This window comes from Magnolia sinica, chromosome 7 (genome assembly GCF_029962835.1).
Source record: "Magnolia sinica isolate HGM2019 chromosome 7, MsV1, whole genome shotgun sequence".
Taxonomy (NCBI): domain Eukaryota; kingdom Viridiplantae; phylum Streptophyta; class Magnoliopsida; order Magnoliales; family Magnoliaceae; genus Magnolia; species Magnolia sinica.
In genome coordinates, this window is record NC_080579.1 from 43,230,252 (window position 1) to 43,250,295 (window position 20,044).

At 40.7% G+C, this 20,044-nt stretch overlaps 1 protein-coding gene across 3 annotated transcripts in view; it reads right to left on the reverse strand.

Moving 5' to 3' along the window:
- LOC131251309 (protein CASP) overlaps positions 1-20,044 on the reverse strand; it is a 136,735-nt gene that overhangs the window by 85,296 nt on the left and 31,395 nt on the right. For all 3 annotated transcript variants that reach the window (XM_058251957.1, XM_058251955.1, XM_058251956.1), the window contains exons 5-7: positions 18,163-18,251; positions 6,436-6,545; positions 6,165-6,259 (exon numbers count right to left, since the gene is read on the reverse strand). In XM_058251957.1, the coding sequence (XP_058107940.1) occupies positions 6,165-6,259; positions 6,436-6,545; positions 18,163-18,251 (294 nt within the window). The remainder of the gene's footprint in view (positions 1-6,164; positions 6,260-6,435; positions 6,546-18,162; positions 18,252-20,044) is intronic.

A 20,044-nucleotide genomic window follows, 5' to 3' on the forward strand; every position in this document is an offset into this window, starting at 1 on the left:
GGTTAAGGATAGGCTTCAAGCTTCAAGCCCAAATGGCTCACAGTGCCAGTTGATGTCACGTTGGCACAACTACCACTATCCACGATCATCTTGCAACTCTTATCACCACATTTTGCGTTAAGTATAGAAGATTGTGTTGCGGCATCAATTATCGGTAATCTTGGCTTGTGCAAAGGTGCAACGCACAACTACAAGGGTTGCAGGCTCTTGCACTCGCTCTTCCTCATCACTAGGGGTTTTTACTGGCTCATATTCTTCCTCACTGTCACTTTCTGGTGGGGGCACTACTTCTACTTGCCCATCAATAAGGAACACCTTGGTGCCCTCTTTCATGCCACACTAGTAGGCAAAGTGACCAAACCCCTAACATCTAAAACACCTACTCGCATCACTTTTACACAAGCTAAACCCGACAACTCCGTTACCCTCATCATCCTTGGGCCTACACTGAGAATTACTAGAAGGCTTGTATTGATATCCAGTGCTAGACTTAGCCCCAAAAAGCTTAGCCTTAGCGCCAGAATCACGAAACTCAAACCGCCTTCCCACAGATGCTTTGAAGTATTGCTCGACCTCCAACACTACTTGATACATCTGTTCGAGAGTGTCTATGTCCTTGTCGAGCAACTCTCTCTTAATGTCAGAATGGAGGCCCGTCTTAAATCGAGCAAGAGTGAGTACGGGATCCTCTTCAACTTCACACCGGGTCGAGTACTCTTTGAACTTTTCAATGTATTCAGCCACACTCATGGAACCTTGTCGAAGAGACTGTCAATCTTCAACCAACCTCAAGTAAGAAGAGAAAGGGAGGTACTCCTTTAGAGTTTCTTTCATTTCTCCTCAATGGATTATTGGGGGCTCCCTCAACCTTTCTTTCTTTTGCTCCACAGTAGCCCAAAACCTCTTTGCTTGGCACACAAGCTTCATCTTGGCAAATCTGACTCGACGAGCATCCGACATGTCGTACCACTCAAAATAGTGGTCCAACCAATCTAGAAAAGCTTTAGGGTCCAAGTGGCCATTAAACGTAGGGGCCTCTACTCTAACTCGCTTGAGGAGTTGTGCATCTGGGTCATAATAATCGTGATGCCCCTCGTAGGGTCGGTGCACAGGCGCGCACCCATGACCGTTTCCTTGGCCACCCTCATTCCCTTATCTATCCTCCTGACCACCTGCCTGAGATTAGGCATCTTCCCCAATGGTGGCATTTGCCCGGGTGGAGGTCTCTAGTTGGGTAACGCGCACATTAAGCTGTTCAAAGCGTTGGTCAATACGCTGTTCCAAGCCCCCACCCAAAGACTCAAACTGTCAGGTTATGTTGTTCATTGACTCTTGCAATTGGTCCATGTTTAGCATAGGGTGCAAACCAAAACCACGACCAGTACGTGTGGGCATACAACCACTCACTCAACTCAAAGACCCTCTAATACAACTATATGCATCTAAATGGGACTAAATGATCCTATAGGACTCTATATGAGGGAAACTACACAACGCTACTAAAATTCCAGCAATATAACTGCCTAAATAATTTGTTAACAGAAAATTCAGCTATGAAATTTGGGGATTTTTTGACAACAGAAAATTCAGCAGCCCATATCGTGAATGATGGGTCCTAAACAGCCCTATAAGAGGAGACTTGATATAAAATAGACATAAATAAACTAAACCCTAAACATGCAATGCATTCTCCTGTGAAAACCCTAGGCTCTGATACTAAATTTGATGCATTCACCTATGAAAACCCTAGGCTCTGATACTAAATTTGATGCAGGAAATGAAATTAAATATGACATGCAAGATTTCAAGCTTTAGATTATACCAATTTTTAAACAATCACAAAATTCCACGTCCCACATACAATCAAACATTCAATCAAGGGGAATCTACGGGGTCCAAGCCTACACAAGTTTAGGGCTGGATCAAACAAAATTATAAACCAAACAATGCCCAAAGGAGTGTAAGATTCATCCACTCTTGCAAAGGATTGTTCCCCAACTCAAGAGATTCACCATGTTTCAATTAGGAGAAAATCTAAGGTTTGCAAAGTTGGAAATACTTGAAATTTGGGATTATCTAAGGTTAGGGTTGGGGATTTAAGGCAAGAGAGGAGAGAAATAGAAGAGAAAGAACCTGAGATGATCCACGCGTGTGGACAGCAACCCAGCCCAGGCACACGTGCGTGAATCCCTGTCCGCACGTTTGTGGGGCTCACGAAACCGGAAAAGGCCACCTAGGGTGGGATCGGCTAAGGGTGGCCCACTCACACACCAAATCTCATGTCGATCCGTTGCCCGGTTTGTGCGTGGTGCTCCGCCGAAGTTTCAACCCCTCCGGTGGGCCAGAATCTGAAAATCTGCTATGGAGGAGAACCTAGGTACAAAAAGGGGTGAATCTGAAGATGGGAGAGCTGTAAAAGATGATGGATGTGGGGTGTAGAGGGTGAGGATGATTTGGGATGGTTGTGGCTTCAAACCACGGTAGTTAGCCCTTCGAAGAAAGGAGGGTTTCGCACCCAATTAGATTCTTCAACTCAGAGAGATAGAGAAGAAGAAAAAACGTAGAATTTTATTCATAAAACTTCAATGGAAAATACCTACATGGGGTTGTCTATTTATAAGAAAACTCTAAACCCCAAAAGCTACGCCATGTGCGCACACTAATACTTAAAGATGAAGTAACAAAAATAACAACTAATCTATGCAATCAAAACCGTTCATGATGTTTCTAATAATGATAATAACCAAAACTCAAAATCATAGATCATCTAGGGTAGTGGGCCACGATCATGAGATCCAATGGTGGAATCCACATGATGATCGGGTCCACTCCAATGCTCCATAGCACAGTCCCCTAACTAAAAGGTCCTCCATAGATGTCGTCGTCGATCCGGATTGATAGTGGGGCCTTCCTCCTTGAGTACGTGCGTAGGGTGGGGGGCGTGCGCGTGCGCATGATGTTCCGATCAGAAATCAAATGAGGTTTCCACCTCCGGCAAATGCCTTCTAGACAAAGATGAAGCGGGATTAGCGAACCCACAAAGATGGAGGAGTTCCACCAATCTTTGAGACAATTTGCAAAATCGTCAATCTCCAAACAAGACAATCGAAACAAAATGGATTGGGCTCCAACCTCTCCACCTCACTTTGAGCAGGATGAAACAATGGTCGAAAACAAGATTAAGGAGCCCTTTCAAGTATTTGAAATGGTCTTTCTCCACCCATTCTGTAGACAGCAAGAATCTATCCAACCTAGATATGACTAGAGTAGACTGACCATTCAACCAAGTAAAATTCACACTGACCATAGGGAGATCTACCAAACCGTGTTTTACCCACACAAAGAAGCCCTCCATGTTGCTCATGACTCTCTCTACCAGACTTCTCAAAAGAGAATCCAGTAATGTTGAAGTCACCACTAATACACTAGGGACAGTCAAATTTTCCCTGCACTTAATTGAGTTCCTCCTAGAATTCGGACCTTCTCGCAGCTTGATTTGGGCCATACACAAACGTATAACAGCACTAGAAACCAATAGCGACATATGATAAAACCACTAACAAAGAGAGATCCTCCCCATGAATCCACCTTAGACCACAGGTTGGAGTCCAAAGCTACTAAAATTCCCCTGGCTAAACCAACTAATCCAGAGATCACCCAATCATATGAAGACTCGCTGACAATCCACAACCTTATTGTCAACTCCTTGCAGTTTAGGCTCCTGGAAAGAAATCAGCTGAGGTTTCCACCTATGGCAAATTGTCTTTTATTTTTCGCATCTTTTGCGGGCATCCCGGCCCCTTAACATTCCGACAAAGAATCCTCATTTGGGAATTGACCTCCCTTATCTTCCCTTCCTAACCTCTGAATCAAAATCCCCGGATAAAAAACTGACGTCAGAAACAAGACTTAATAGCTTTTCTAGCTTCTAAGAGATCGTCGGGCTTTCTTCTGGGGAGCGGGTTGCATCAAAAGGCTTCCTCTTTCTTTCACGAATAAGAATGGAGCGTAATAGTCTTCAATATTGTCCCCAAAAGTCACTCCCACCATTATGCGGACTATGCAGACTTGATGCATAGCCACCCTCAGCCATCTCTTGCCACTTGATCCCCGAGACATGTTCCCTCTACTGCAGCTGGAATTCCCAGATAAGTAAGAGTTAGATCAAGATCCCCATTATTGTCCTTGGCCACCTGGAGCAACGCTACTTAGATACACACACTGCCTTATTATTCCTAGAGGGCAAATAGCCTCTTATTACTCTATATTGATGCCAAATGATTTAGAGAGGTTCAAACCTTGGTTAAAAGTATAGCACAATTTCTTTAATTTGTAAAAGAAACCAGGTTGAAAAATCTAAATCTTATGAACATTGCTCTTCTTGGAAAGTAACATTAGAGATTCGGGGTGGAGTATGGAAAATTAGGGAAGGAAATTATTGCTTCCAAGTACGGCACCCACCAGAGATTGGAGTATAAAGCCTTCATCCTCTACCACACTTCTAGTGTGTGGAAGGCAGTCATGTCAACTATATATCTGTTCAGGGAGGGTATATCTCTCTCTTGGAAGGGAAACCACATTCGCTTTTGGATAAAGGCATGGTGTGGAGATCATCCTTTGATAGAGCTTTTTCTGAGAATAGCCAATCTTGCTTCAGATAAGTTCATCCCTGTTGATCATTGTTACTCTTTATGTGCCGGGGTAGCAAGTTGGTCTCCCTTGTGTCAAAGGAATCTTAACGATGTCAAAACCGAGGAATTCATTAGCTTGCTGAATCACCTTGCTTTTCATGTTCCTTTGCCCCAAGATAAGGATGCGATGGTATGGAAGGGAAATAGTTTAGGTGCCTTTTCAGTTAGCTCGTTCTGCAGGTTAATCTCTAAGCCAGCCAAGCCTTCTTCTTATCCTTTCCATCATTGGAATTTTGGTGCTCCTCCAAGAATTGCAGTGTTTATTTGGTCGGTTGGTAGGAAGAGGATTGTAACCATCTTCAAAAGAGATCTCTTATCATCCTCAACATTTGTCTAATATGCATGGCAGACACAGAAACTACTGTTCATCTCTTCATCCATTGTCTCATAGAGTTTGGACCGTCTTTTATGGGCTTCACTTGGGGGAGCTAGTGGCAAGTCTCAGAAAGCGGTATGGCTTCTTGTTATAATGGGTATTTTCTGGTACATTTGAAAGGACCGTAACAGCTTGTGTTTCAAAAGCAAGACTTCTTCAGTTGAAAGGGTTGTTCTCTCCATCAAATGCATTGTGTCAAAGTGGGCCCCTTATGTTAAAGAATCTGCTCTGCTGACCTCTCTTTCTTGTTTTAGCCCTTCGATTGTTTTGTTTTCTTTTCCCGCTTTCTTGCGGACTTTAATAAATTTGCAGTTCTCTCTCCAAAAAAAAAGTTCATCTATGTAATTTCTCTAAGAAAGGGGTATGAATTTTAAATTGAGAGGCAACCACATAAAAATATTTAAATTTATATGCATGTGACATGTTAAATATGCATTTCTTGATAACAAAGAACATATCAAAACCAGTAAGTTGGCTCACATCTGATGGCCCCTATTTGATGATATTCGATAGAAGCTTTGAGGCAGATTAATGTTGCTTCGAAAGATTATTTTTTTTAAGGAACTTCAAGCGAAATTTTTACCAATGTTGTCAAAATAATAGCCCTGACCAAGCTCACTTCCCTAGCTGTTCACAGATGGAAAAAAAAAAAAAAGGGGGACCAAAATCTGTGGCTACAATTCTATCTTCAGACATCTTCCATTGGCAGGCAGTTAATCATTCAAGCTCCACATCCAGTTTAACAATCATGGAACAAATCAATTTGTTTCAAATGAAAATAGATGAACAAAATGGCTACACGATATTTAGACATGAAAAGTACAAAACAATTGAAGTCCTTGCCCGGCACCATAGCACACACACGGGTTTCAATGAATGAGTTTCTGAATCTGATGAACTATTTTTCTTTTTCAAAGGTGAAAGTGATGAACTATTCCAACCATCAACGGAAATAAAAGTTGAAATTCAAGATATACTTAGGGATTGAGCTTTAGTGCTTTAGTAAACCATGCGTCATTAGACTCATTACAAATCACCGAAAAAACCATTAGACCATGACAGATACAAATAAACAATAAATGGATTCTCATATTCACCTTCTCCCTTTCAAGACTAAGTAGTCTAGTCTGAGCTCGCTCAACTTCATCCATAAGGAGATTGACTTCTGATTGCTTTGCTGCTCTTTCCTCCTCTGAAATAGATAGACAAAATTGAGGGTTGTATGAGCTGTTTTTTATAATTAAAATTTTCTCCAAGACAATGGACAGACAACCATCAATGCCGGTAATAACATGAAGATAATTTTTAAAAGATATTTAAAAGAGAAAGCAATACTACATTTGCATTCACTATTGCTCGCTAAAATACCTGATTGAGCACGAAGTTCAAACAACTGGCTCTGAGCCAATTCATGTAATTTCTGCATATTCGAAACACTTTCTTTCGCATGTCGCAATTGATCCTGCAATAATAGCTCCCTGCCACCATCCCAACATAAATAAGTCATTTGCTCAAGTAGGACATCAGATAAATTACACAAGCACAGCAAGATAAAGGATAAGACAAGCTATGAAAGTACGACTGGTAAATGGGTTTTGCTTGGGATTACCCAATACAATATAAAGGCATGGAGAGAACTTTATCCATAAGGGCCTGTTTGATTAGATGGAAACAAAAGGAGAAGTGGTGGAAATTGGCTGATGTGACCTATCATGGTTGTTTGACATTGAAGGAAACCAGAGATAAAGGAATTAAAATTTCCGTCCGTTTCTCTCATGGATTACTCAGAAATAGATGGTGCCTTTCTTGTCTAAATAGACCGAGAATCCTCAATGGGATTTCAAAAGACCAGTGCAAGTGAAGAGTAAATGGAAGTCTTCACAATTGCTTTCCCCTCCTTTCCGGATATACCCATCCCCCTTACCCCAAACATTGGCACAAGTTACAGTAACTTTAACTCGAACCAAGGTGTGCATCTATCTTCCATGCCTGACCATATTCATCATCTATAGGCGTCCTTACATGCTTTACCGATTATGTTGACCATGCTCATGCAATCATTCACCTCCTCATCTATCCTACTTTAACCGTCCTACGCGAATATAACAGTCAAACTGATTATGGATGTAACTTTCAACCCTCAACAATGCACATGGATCCCGTAGTCGAGAACCGGATTCTTCAAACAACCACACAAACTGAGACAGATGCATGGGTACAATTCAGGGAAGGACTCCCAATGAGGATCTGGAATTAAGCCCATCCATCACGCTAGAGTGATTTTCCAACTATACCTGTCCAAATATTGACATTGATGAAGAATTGGTTGCTTGCATTGTTGTTATTTATATATTTGTTACTACATATACACTCTTCAGATGCACCTTACATACTCATACATCATCACATTTTCTTCATGATTCCGTATTTCCAACATTATGCAAACATTTGAAATTAGCTATGTCTATTTTACCATAACTTGAGTGATACCACACCAGCCATGTATCCTTAGGTATCTCTTCAACACCGAGAAAGTCTTGTGGCAATGGATAAACAATTCTCTGGCTAAGTCCCCTTTATAAGTCGTTGGGGAAGTCCCCTGAGATATCGAAACTTATATTGGAATGACACCATGGATAACATATAGACTTGCTACTTGACCAAGTTGGTGATGGTTGTAAGGTAGGCACAATGGTTTAAAAAAGGAAGCATACAAAGCTGTTGTAGTGGAGTTTGGAAAGCACCACCAAATCGATGTTTTGACAGAAATTGTTAAAAATCAATTAAGGACCATGAAGATGATGTACAGTTGTGTTAACGTTGAGGAAGATTGGGGCCCAAACCCCTTCAGATCACAGACCTATTGTTCTCCAGATAGATGAGGAAGATTGGGGCCCAAGACCCTTCAGGTTCGAGCTTGCTTGGCTATAGGTCAAGGGTTAGTCTCAGATTGGTGGGCCTCTTTCCCGGTAGAAGTATTTGCAGGCAGATTAGCCAGAAAACCTAAACTGTTGAAAGAGAGGTTGAAAATGTGGAAGAAAGGTGCTAGGTAAAAGAGAAGAAGCTTTTGATAAGCTGACTGAAGAGATTAATGAGTTGGATTAGGCGGAGGAGGCCTCAAACATATTTGAGGAAGACCATTTGAAGACGGTAGGCCTGTCTGATGCTTATGCGGCTAGGGCAAGGGAAGAAGAGATTAGATGGAGGCAAACATCTAGTGCAATTTGGCATAAGGGCACAAGAATACTCGCTTCTTCCACAATTTCGCTAGTGTAAGAGCCCGAGTCAATAGAATCTATAGCCTACAAGTAGATGGGAAAATTCTCACAAATACGGATCAAATTTGCGTTGTTGTCTCATTCTATAGCAATCTGCTTTTAGGTGACATATGGGACAGACCTAGATTGGAAAACCTGCAATTTCATCCCCTCTGCTGATGGCGCATCGTTGTTGAAAGACTGGTGACAGAAGAAGAGGTTAAATCTGTTCTTGGATCTATGTATGGGGACAAGGCTCCGGGCCCCAATGGTTTTCCCATGGCCTTCTTTCAAAAATTCTGGCACGTAGTGGGGAGGGATGTTATGGACTTTGAGGTGGAGTTTTCGGAGCGTGTTCGTCTCTTAGTGGAAATGGGGGCTTCCTTTATAGCTCTTATTCCCAAGTCAGAAGGGGCCGAGCAGTTGAAAGATTTCGGGCCTATAAGCCTTATTGGGGGTCCTTATAAGATTTTGGCCAAGATTCTTGCCAATAGATTTAGAGACTTCATCTCCTATGTGATCGCGGAAAATCAAGGGGCCTCCATTCTGGGTCGTCAGATTCTCGATACCGCTCTCATTGCTCATGAGTGTATCAATTCCAGATTCCGGAGAAGGAAGAGTGGCATAGTGTGTAAATTAGACATAGAGAGAGCCTACGATCATGTAGATTGGGGGTTTCTTGATTACATGCTTCATAAGATGGGTTGCAACACTAAGTGGAGAGGATGGATTAGATCTTGTATTCAATCCACCTCCTTTTCCAATCCTGGTGAATGGGTCACCCAAAAGGGTTCTTTAGGGCATCTCGCAGCCTTAGACAGGGAGATCCTCTTTCATTGTATTTGTTTGTGGTGGTCATAGAGGCTTTGAGCATGATGCTCTATAAAGGTGAGGAAAGCGGGTGCTTTCATGGGTTTCAGATTGTGGATTTCCATCGTACCATTAGCCATCTTCAGTATGCAGATGACATGCTTCTCCTTTGCAATGCAAGTGCAGATTCAGTGTAAAATATTCGAAAATTCTTGTGTGTTTTGAAGCGGTTTCAGGTTTGAAGATTAATGTGGCAAAATCTGAGCTGTTTGGTATTCATGTCAGAAGTCCAGAGTTGCTTCAGCTGGCTAATGCTTTCGGTTCCAAGTGGACTCCTTCCCATCTAAGTATTTGGGTTTGCCGCTTTGTATTGGGAAGTCGGCTTTACACTTGTGGGACAAGGTCATTGAGAAGATTAAGAGGAAGTTAGCTTCTTGGCAATGTAGGTATTTATCATTGGGAGCCCGTCTCACTCTGATAAAGATAGCCTTTTCCAATATGCCGATGTACTTCATGTCCCTATTCAAATGCCCGAGTTCGGTGCTAGCAAAACTTGAGAAGCTTAGAAGAATTTTCTTTTGGAATGGTTTCAGGGAAGGGAGGAAGTTCCGTCCATTAAGATGGGATGAAGTGTGCAAACCCATAAATGAAGGGGGTGCCGGCTTGAAACCCTTACGCTCTGCGAACTTGGCCTTGTTGGGGAAATGGATTTGGAGATTCTACAAGGACGAAGACAAGCTATGCAGGAAAATTATCGCAGTTAAGTATGGGGTTCAGGATGTGGCTGGTTTGTCAAAGCTTCTTCCTTGTACAGAGCTTCGAGAGCTTGGAAAGCAAGTATGGCCAATCATCATCTAGTCAGCAAGGATATTTCCTTCAAAGTGGGAGGTGGTTCGCGCATAAGGTTTTGGGTCAATATTTGGTGTGGTGTCCAGCAGCTCTGAGCTTTGTTTCCTACTATCGTTGCTCTTGCTCCTGTTAAATTTGTTCGAGTGGCTAATTGGTGGTTGTGTGGAACCCTCCTCGCCGTAGAAACTTATCCAATATTGAGTTTAACGAGTATGTTGCTTTGTTGGCTCTTCTTCAGTTGGCTAAGTTGGAGAGATTGGAAGAGCAAAGGGTCTTTTGGTTTGGTTCTAGACCAAGGAAGTTTTCGGTTAAATCAATCCATTCTTTCTTCTTATCTGAGCATTCCTCCTCAATTCTGAAGCATCCATTCCATCATTAGTTTTATGGGTCTCCTGCCTGGGTTGCTGTGTTTGTTTGGTTAGTGGGCCTGAAAAGAATTCTTGCTATTGATAATCAGCAAAGAGTGATGGTTCTCCCTAATATATGCCTAATGTGCATGGGCAATGAGGAATCGATCTACCATCTTTTTATCCATTGCCCTTTTGTTAAATCAATCTGGGACTACTTCCTCTCCCCTTTTGCATGTGGATTGGGTCATGCCGAAAACAGTCGAGTTGTTATGGGCGTGGCATGGTGGTAGAATAGGTAAGGATCGTCAAGTCTTATGGCAGTGTTTTAGGTCATCTAGGGTTCCAGGAATGAGCGTTGTTTCAAGAATGTGGAGGCAGGGGTGCCTGAGTTGATTTCTAATGTCAAAAGACTAGTGAAGGATTGGGCGGTCTATGTGAGGGTAGCCTCAGCTGACATCCCCCTCTAGTTGTTTGTTTGGGTAATTTAGGGCCTTGTATTCTTTTCTCGCTTTGCAAGTGTCTTCAATAAATTATCAGTTATCTTTCAAAAAAAATGTGTTAAAGTGATGCTAGAAGCTAGTGGCTTCAAATGAGACAAGGAGAAGAAGCGACTACATCCGACAACGTTGGGCCAATTATGTTAATGTACAAGATTTTAATCATGGTATGTTGTAACAGCCATTACGTGAAAGTAGCAGTGGCAGCCATTGCACGTTACGAAGTCATAATGGTCGCTACAGAAAAATAGTCCATAAAGTAATTCAATTAACAAAAGATGCTAACCCACCAAGTAATTAAGAGTAACAATAGGAAACAAAGTCTTATTTAACCTAAATCACATGCCCGCATAGAACTTCCAATTTAGGGATTGACTTATAGGTTTTATGATTAGGGTTAGGAAGGGGAAAATCTAAAATTTGAAAATTTAGGGTTCATGGGAATTGGGATTGTGGAATTAAGGTTTTTAGAAACGGGAGAAAATAGGAAATTGAGGATCTAGGGTTTAGGGAAGGGTTATGGATGGGGAATCAAGGGGTTTTGATGGGGGAAGCAAGGAGAAATCAACGAATTGAGCAGTTGTCAGTATGTTCAGCCTAGGGGCTCGCACGTGTGAGTTGTTGGCTAGGGTTTCAATATCCTCAATGGTTGATTTCGGTTGGGGTTAAAGTTGGATGATGAAAAGTTGAAAAAAAATCATGATTTGGAGGGTCTTGGATACGAAAGGAAGCAAAGAGAGTTTTTTAGAAAAATACCTCTCTTTGATAAAAATGAAGAGAGAAGATGATAGATGGAAGCCTCGCACCTCCATTGAATGGAGAATACAATCACAACACACCCAAGCTCCAAATCACATGGAATATTCTTCAAATCACATGAAGAAGAGAAAACACAAAGCTTTATTTTTTCAAAATAATGGCATTAGGGCTTCACACACCCATCTTTCTCTTTTATAGTCTCAGAAAAGGCCTTTCACAAACAGACACTCTTAAATAAGATTCTCAACATAAAGACGCTTAATAAATTAAAAGTTGTTCCTAACTCCCTAATCTCAACACAAACATAAGGTATACCAAAAATAACAAGCATGTAAACAATCTAAACAACTAAACTATTTCGTGGCCCATGGGGGCCCACGATCAAGACGTCCGATGATAATGATCCAATGGTCCAATCATCATGTCCAGCCAATCCAACAGTCTAATGTGTCCATCAAGCTCCTTTATTGAGCCCATGTGCATCTTCCCAATGTGAGGTCCTCAAAGATGCACAAACATGCACGTGAGGTCTTCAACATGGCTAAGAATGTGAATTGGGCCAAGTGGGCCTCATGTAATGGTCGTCTAGCCATAAGGAGATTGGCTCAGCCCTCCTCTAGTATGGTGCTCGGATGTCCTCGTCAAATCCCCTCGGCTGAGGAGATTTCACCTCTGGTGAAATAAAGCAGCAGTGATGCTCGAGGAGATCCGGGTCTCGTCACTAAAGCTCTGCCTCTGTGATCCACGTACTGTCTGACTTTGGTCTGCCCTTCCACTTGACAAGGTATTCCTGTTAACCGCCATGTCGTGTGGAAACTGCTTCTTCATCTAAGATATCCTCTATCTCCTCTCTTCTCATAGGTATGGATGGTACGAATGGTAAAGGTTGAGAAGAGGGGTCAGGTAATAGCCATGGGTTATGGAATGAGTCAAGGGCATCATCATCAAAGTTCATGTGAGGGTTAGGGGAAAGTCCATGAAACGGTACAAGATTAAATGTGGAACTGATAACCATGTTAGGTGAAAGATTTATCAAGTAAGCATTCGGACCCAGTCTTTTCAAGATTTTATATGGTCCAGCGCTACAGGCTTGTAATTTTTTTATGGTTCCCTATGGAAACCTTTTTGGGCGTATTTTAATCATGACTTCATCACCCATAACAAACTCTTCAAACCAATGGTGTGAGTCAGCAATCATTTTGTATATTTCATTAGTTATATTAATTCTTTTTCTAATCTCCATATGCAAGTCATGCATATGTCGTGTAGATACATATGCATACATATGCAGACTTTGAAAGCCTATGGAACATTGACATGAGTATGCAATCTATAGGGGTCCTAGGCTGATCTACTTGTCTTTCCAGATCCACTTCCTCCTCGAGACTCATTTGATCATGATGAAGGTTTCATAGAGTCAAGGCGTGAATGTCCCACACGGGTGTAAGCTCAACCGGTATGTCCTCTGTAATAACAACACTAAACTCCTCCAATACCGGACTCACCTCAGGTCATAACTCTACACTACCCTCGAGTGTAACCTCAGGTGGCATCTCCGTAATAACATTAGGTATGAACTCACTTGCCACGTGGCATACATCGTCAAATCAGTTTTAATGTCTCTTTCGGACTCTTTGGCATTAACTATAGGAAGATACTCAAGCCGGAGTTTCGTCACATCTTCAGGACCATGTTTCTTAATGTCTTCTTTTTTCGGGGTGCTTTTGGGCAGGAGAGGGTTCAATACAATCCTTTTTGCCTTCATATAGAAATGAACACGTATTCGAGTGACAGAATAGTGTTGCGTCCCTGTCATAAAACCAAGGCTTGCCCAAAATGATGTGGCTTACCATAGGCAAAACATCACACCACAATGTGTCTGTATAAGAACCAACTGGATGGGAATGGGAAAACAATGAGAAACCAAAATCGAAGACGCATCAACCCATGAGACTCGATAGGGCTGAGGGTGAGGAACGATTAGCATAACTAAGCGGTCCACAGTGCTAGCAAAGACCACATTGATGCAACTACCACTATCAATGATCACCTTGCAGTTTTTGCCACCACACTTGGCAAAAGTGTGGAAAATTGAATTCCTACACTAATTATCACTTTCTAGAATATGGTTTAAGGCGCGGCTAACATTTGCAAGTGGCACAGTCTCAACTCCTTCAATTTGATCACCGGCTTGTAATTGGACATCTTCCCCAATGTCGGGGTTCGCCTGAAGGGAGGCTTCGAGCTGATCGACACGCACATTGGTCACAGTCAATTGAGTCGTGGTAATCTTATTGTGCGCTTCAATAGCCCGTCAGGCGATTGTTGATAGCGTTAAGGGACTCGGCAATTTGTTCTACATTCATAGTGGGATGTAGGCCAAAACCACATCCAGAACGAGTGGGCATACACAAGGTAACTCTTAGGGAAAAACCTAGATCCTAGGGTAATGGAATGACAAAGACAGAACCAACCTAGAGATCAAATTGGACACACTAGATATACTAATCTGAAAATTCAGCAAGCCGTCACCCTCAAATATTATGTTGAAAATTCAGTAAGTGTAATCTGGAAATTACAAACTGAAAATTCAGCAAGGCGACAACTTGAGATTACTACGCTGAAAATTTAGCAATGGTATAAGTGGAAAACGCTAGCTGAAAATTCAACAATGTGATACTCCAAACTAGGAACAAAATTCAGCAATATGATCCTAGATCCTATATGCAATGGATGCTCTACTAACCCTAGATGTGACTCTAACCTAAGTGAACACAAAAATCCTATGCTAAACCTATGTCTCTGATACCAAATTTGATGCAAGACACTCGTGATTTAATGCTAGCAATGCAACGTGGAGATTATTAAAGAGTCCATAAAGTAATTCAATTAACAAAAGATTCTAACCCACCAAGTAATTAAGAGTAAACAATAGGAAATATAATCTGATTTAACTTAAATCACATGCCCGCATGCTAGGAAATCACATAAATCAATTAAAACTAGACCTAATGGAAGGATAAAACTTCCAATTTAGCATAGGCACGTTCCACACTCGAGGGATTGACTTGTAGGTTTTATGATTAGGGTTAGGAATGGAAAAATCTGAAATTTGAAAATTAGGGTTCATGGGAATTGGAGATTTTGTAACAAGGATTTTTAGAAATCGGGGAAAATAGGAAATTAAGGATCTAGGGTTTAGGGTAGGGTTATGGATGGGGAATCAAGGGGTTTTGATGGGGGAAGCAATGAGAAATCAATGGATTGAGTGGTTGTCTGTACGGTCAGCCTAGGGGCTCGCACGTGTGGATCGTCGGATAAGGTTTTGGTGTCCTCTATGGTTGATTTCAATTGGAGTTAAAGTTAGATGATGAAAAGTTGAAGAAAAAGATGATTTGGATGGTCTTGGATAGGAAAGGAAGCAGAGATATGAAATTTTTAGAAAAATACCTCTTTTTGATAGAAAGGAAGAGAGAATGAAGATAATAGATGGAAGCCTCGCACCTCCGTTGAATGGGCAATGGAATCACACCACACCCAAGCTCCAAATTACATAAAGTATTCTTCAAATCACATGAAGAAGAGAAAACACAATGCTTTTATTTTTTTCAAAATAATGGCATTAGGGCTTCACACACCCATTTCTCCTTATAAGTCTTATAAGAGACCTTGTACAAAAATACGCTCTTAGATAAGATTCTCAACATAAAGACGCTTAATAAATTAAAAGTTGTTCCTAACTCACTAATCTCAACATAAATATAAGGTACACCAAAAATAAAAGCATGTAAACAATCTAAATAACTAAACTATTTTGTGGCCCATGAGGGTCCACGATCACGATGTCCGATGATGATGATCCAACGGTCCGATCATCATATCTACGCAATCCAATGGTCTGATGTGTCCATCAGGCTCATATATGCAGCCCACATGCATCTTTCCAATATGGGGTCTTCAAAGATACATAAACATACAAGTAGGGTCTTCAACGTGACTAGGAATGTGAATTGAACCAAGTGGGCCTCATGTAATGGTCGTCTAGCCATAAGGAGATTGGCTTAGCCCTCCTCTAGTATGATGCTCGGATGTCCTCATCGCATTTCCCCCTCACTTTCCTCTTTTGGTCCTTGATCCTTCATCTCCCAAACCCCAAACCGTAAATCCCCAAATTCCAAAACCTAAAACCCTAACCCAAAATCTTCCAAATCTCAAAATCATAATTCCCACATCCTAGCTCCCCTAATTTTAAAACCCTAAATTAATTCCCTAATTCCCCGGTTCCCAAAATTAACCTTAACCTACCAAAACCCTAACAAAGCCAAGTGATTCCCTTTGAATTAAGATTTATCCCTATGCTAGATGGACGTTCTACCTTCCATGGGTCCTAATTAGTTAATATTTTCTCAAATTTCATTGTAGGTTTATTGTTTGGTTCGAACACGAGCATATTTAATACTTGAATTCTTTAACCTTGTAACAGATTAGGTTTATTTTGTGTTTTGATTTCTCTAATTAATCTGTCAATTAACTTCATCGCATCATTCGAGGTTAGACTATTCGTCCTACATCAGAGGGACTTGGCAATCCCACCTTCTTACAAGCAAGCAACATTCTTTCAATGGACAAGCAATGTTGTGCCTTATTTCTAAACCTTGCAAAACGCCACAAGCTTGACTGGTTGCACTTGCACCTAGTTGCATAATCTCCGATATGACTATGCTGAGCCTCTTGTGCTTAAACATCTTCTTTCTACTAAATTCCTATATGGTGAGGAGTAAGTATGGTTGATGTGAGCGTGTGTGTGTTTTTCTGTTCTTTTTCAAGTGGGAAGTGAGAGGAAACTAATTATTTATTGAGTTTTTTGTAAATACTTACTGGATGTGGATGTGCAAGTTGTAGGTGTGGATTGTTGCAGTTACTCTTTTGCTAAACTTGCAATCTTCACTTTGATACATTATTTTTAAACGGACTGGATAGTACGATAAGGTATATGGGATGCATTGTGGGATGTTTGTGATTATTTTTGGTTGGTATTCCAGTTTTATGTCACTATATAATGTATGCATAATCCTAGTCATTATATTCGCATTCAGTTCTACCATTACATCCATTTATCAGAGACGTCTAATTTATTGTTACGAAGGTATGAAGAATATGTTAAATATTTAGTTGCTGATTATTCCCTCTAATTGCTCACCGTTAAATCCTTAGTTGCTGATTATTCCCTCTAATTACTCACCCAGTCAGTGTCTATGTATATGCACTACTTTCATTTAGTCTTTAAGTTTGTCTGTTCACAACTGGTCATTTACTAATGCAATGCTCTGGTTACTGTATGCGGGAAATGGTAAAGTATTATATAGTATTCGGGGGACATCAGCCAGAAGTGTATAATAATTGACCAGTTTGACATCATCAGGTTGACCACTTTAGAGGATGCAGTCATTGTTCATATCCAACCATCAAGCAAGCAAAACTAGCATTGCGCATCTACATGAGATTATTGCCTTCTTCATCCATTAATCAAGAAATCATTTCAAAGGAATTTTCTGTTGTGATGGAGCGTACTGTGCACCACATATAATCTGAGTGTGCAAGCATCACCTCCATACTCGAGTTGCGCTTGCCATTCATTGCTGCTTGGGCTTGTTGTTTAGGTTGTCAGTATTGCTATCATCTTCTACTTCCATTGAAGCAGAAGGCACTGATTATCACATTCCATAGTGGTACTTATTGTTGGGTGCACAAATGGGATGCTTGTTACGGTCATTTTGAATCAGCTATCAGTTGGCCGCATGAGCAAAACCGATGGTTAGACTCCACAGCTGTAAAGGCTGTGTTTTGTAAATTTCTGATGTTGCAAGTTGCAACTTTGGGTCTATTATGAATCTGTAACCATGGACTGCATCAGGTTTTGAATGAAATGATAGCATACAATGAAGTTCATCAATGACATGTTGTGCTAACAACATAGTTCATTTTTTCTGTTGTTTATTAGAATATAGTAATAGCTTTTTATAGGACGTGTCCAATAGTCGGGATGATCACCATGTGGTGCATCAATTGCTTCAACCATGTCACAACCGAGAATGTGGAGTAAGAATGGTTCCAATTTGAAGATGCAGTGATATGTTAGGGCATCGTTTTGATTCTTTAAGTGGATAATGGATGAGCATGAGTATTATCACACATGAAGAGGCTGGAATAGTCAGTCCTCTGTTGCACTCTTCCTGATGCACAGACGTCGATATGGCCACTATTAGTTGTAGGATGTGTGTAAGTGCACCAAATATTTTGTGATGAAATTCCTCGAATGGATCATTGCAAATCAAACAATGTAATACTACGGCTGTACGTTTTCCACTTCAACACTCACTACCAATCAAACAGCCACAAACAGATGGGGATTCTTTCTTCTTCTTCTTCTTCTTCTTCTTTTTTTTTTGCAGTGGAAATAATGATAGTGTTTCCCTTTACATTCATTCAAATCAAACAGACCCAAAACCTTCTTAGCTCATGGGAATATGAACCGCATATCTAACTTTCCAAATCATTAATAAAGAAGCATACCGTTCTTTAAGGCCCTCCAGCATTTTCTGATTCTCTTCTGCCAAGCTTCGTTGCCTCATTTCCACAGTTTCCCTCACTTTTTCCTCCATCTACAACTCGTCCAAAAAGGCATTGAAAAAAGGATAGATAGCATTGATCTAGAAGCACATCTATGAAGTGAAGAACAAAAGACTGGACTATTATGCCACCAAAGAAACAGTTACAGAACATGCTGTAGAAATGAGCATTAACCGAGAACAATGCAATGATACAATTTAGAAGAGAATTACTAAGAACAGACCCATCAGTTGCACAAAATAAAAAATAAAAATAAAAAAGGAGGAGAAGAAGATGCAGCAGCAGAAGAACGAAAGAAAGAAAGAATTACTAGGACACTTTTCCAAACTTTGTCACCAACACACATGTCAACTACTTGTGACGAGCAAATTCGGTTGGGGCTTAACCTGAACCAGACTGGCCTGGCCCAACCCGCACTTTAGGTCAGGTTGGGACAGGTTGGGTTGGTCTCAGGCTGAAAATCCTCGACCTGACCCCAGGATGGGTTGGCTTGTGTTAAGGCCTTGTGCAACCCAACCCAAACCCTGACCTTAAATGCAGTACATATATATATATATATATATATATATATATATATATATATACACAATTTATGACTAAAACACACAATTAAACATAAAATCATGGCCTGCATTGAAACTAGGGTTCAATTGGAACCGTCCATGGTGTTTTGGAATATTTCTCTTTACTAGGCCTGGCGATGGATCAGGCATGGGCCCAGATTTTGAATTTGTCAGAGCGGGCCTTCAGGCCGGCCCTGTTCAAAATTTTGACGTGAGCTCTTTATCTATTTCTTTAATGAGAAGGTCTCACAAGTCTAACCGGTTGGCTATAAGTTTGGCCCACGCAGTAGATAAATTCCAACCTTTCATGTTTATACAACATCCAACCCATCCAATAGGTTGGCCCCATCCTGAGGATCATCTTCTGAAAAGAATCTGCCATATCCACTCACCAAGTGGCCACGCTTGTATTTTGCTATTTATCAATGACTACACATTGTTTTCTTGGTGTGGCCCACCTAATAAATAGATAGGCTGATTTTTGCATTAGGTGATCCTCATGGTGGGACCAAACTATTAGAAGGGTTGGGTTTCACATGAACTTGAGAAGTTGGAAGTTATCCGGTTGGTGGACTATACTTTCAAGTCCAACTGGCCTGAGAGCTTCAATTCTTTAATTTTATTTGTTCATAGTTGTTGATTGTAAAATTTATTTTGCTAGTGTTATTTTGATAATTACAAGTGTTGCTGCAAATGCCTCATTAACACGTCCATAACCAATGAAAAGGTATGGACTCAATGTTGAACCCTAGTGCAAGCCTATAATAATTGGGAGCTCACTTGTCTCTCCACTAGTGGTCCTCAAATTTGTTACTACTTCCTTATACATATCTTTAATCATGTCAATATATCCTCTTGAGTCTTGAAACACCTTTGTTTCCCAATACCCACCAAATTAACTCTCTCGGGACCATAACGTAAGTTTTCTCCATGCCAATGCATCAAAATCGCCAATGTATTGCCCATATTTTCGATTATGTAAATTCTAGGTAATGCTTGTATCATAAGTGTATCAATGATATTTCAATAATATCGCCAACATATTGATGTCATCAAAATTTTGTTTATTAGAAAAAAAAAAAATTTTATTTCAACTTTTTTCATGGGCACATGGTTGTATCGTGTTCAATTTGTCATTGATAATATCTTAATCTTATCAATATCGCAACATGCGCGATATTGAGACCACAATCTTTCATTTTCTTTACAATTGTTGTTTGGATGGAAGGTTGGATGATTAAATAGATCGAATGGGATGGTTA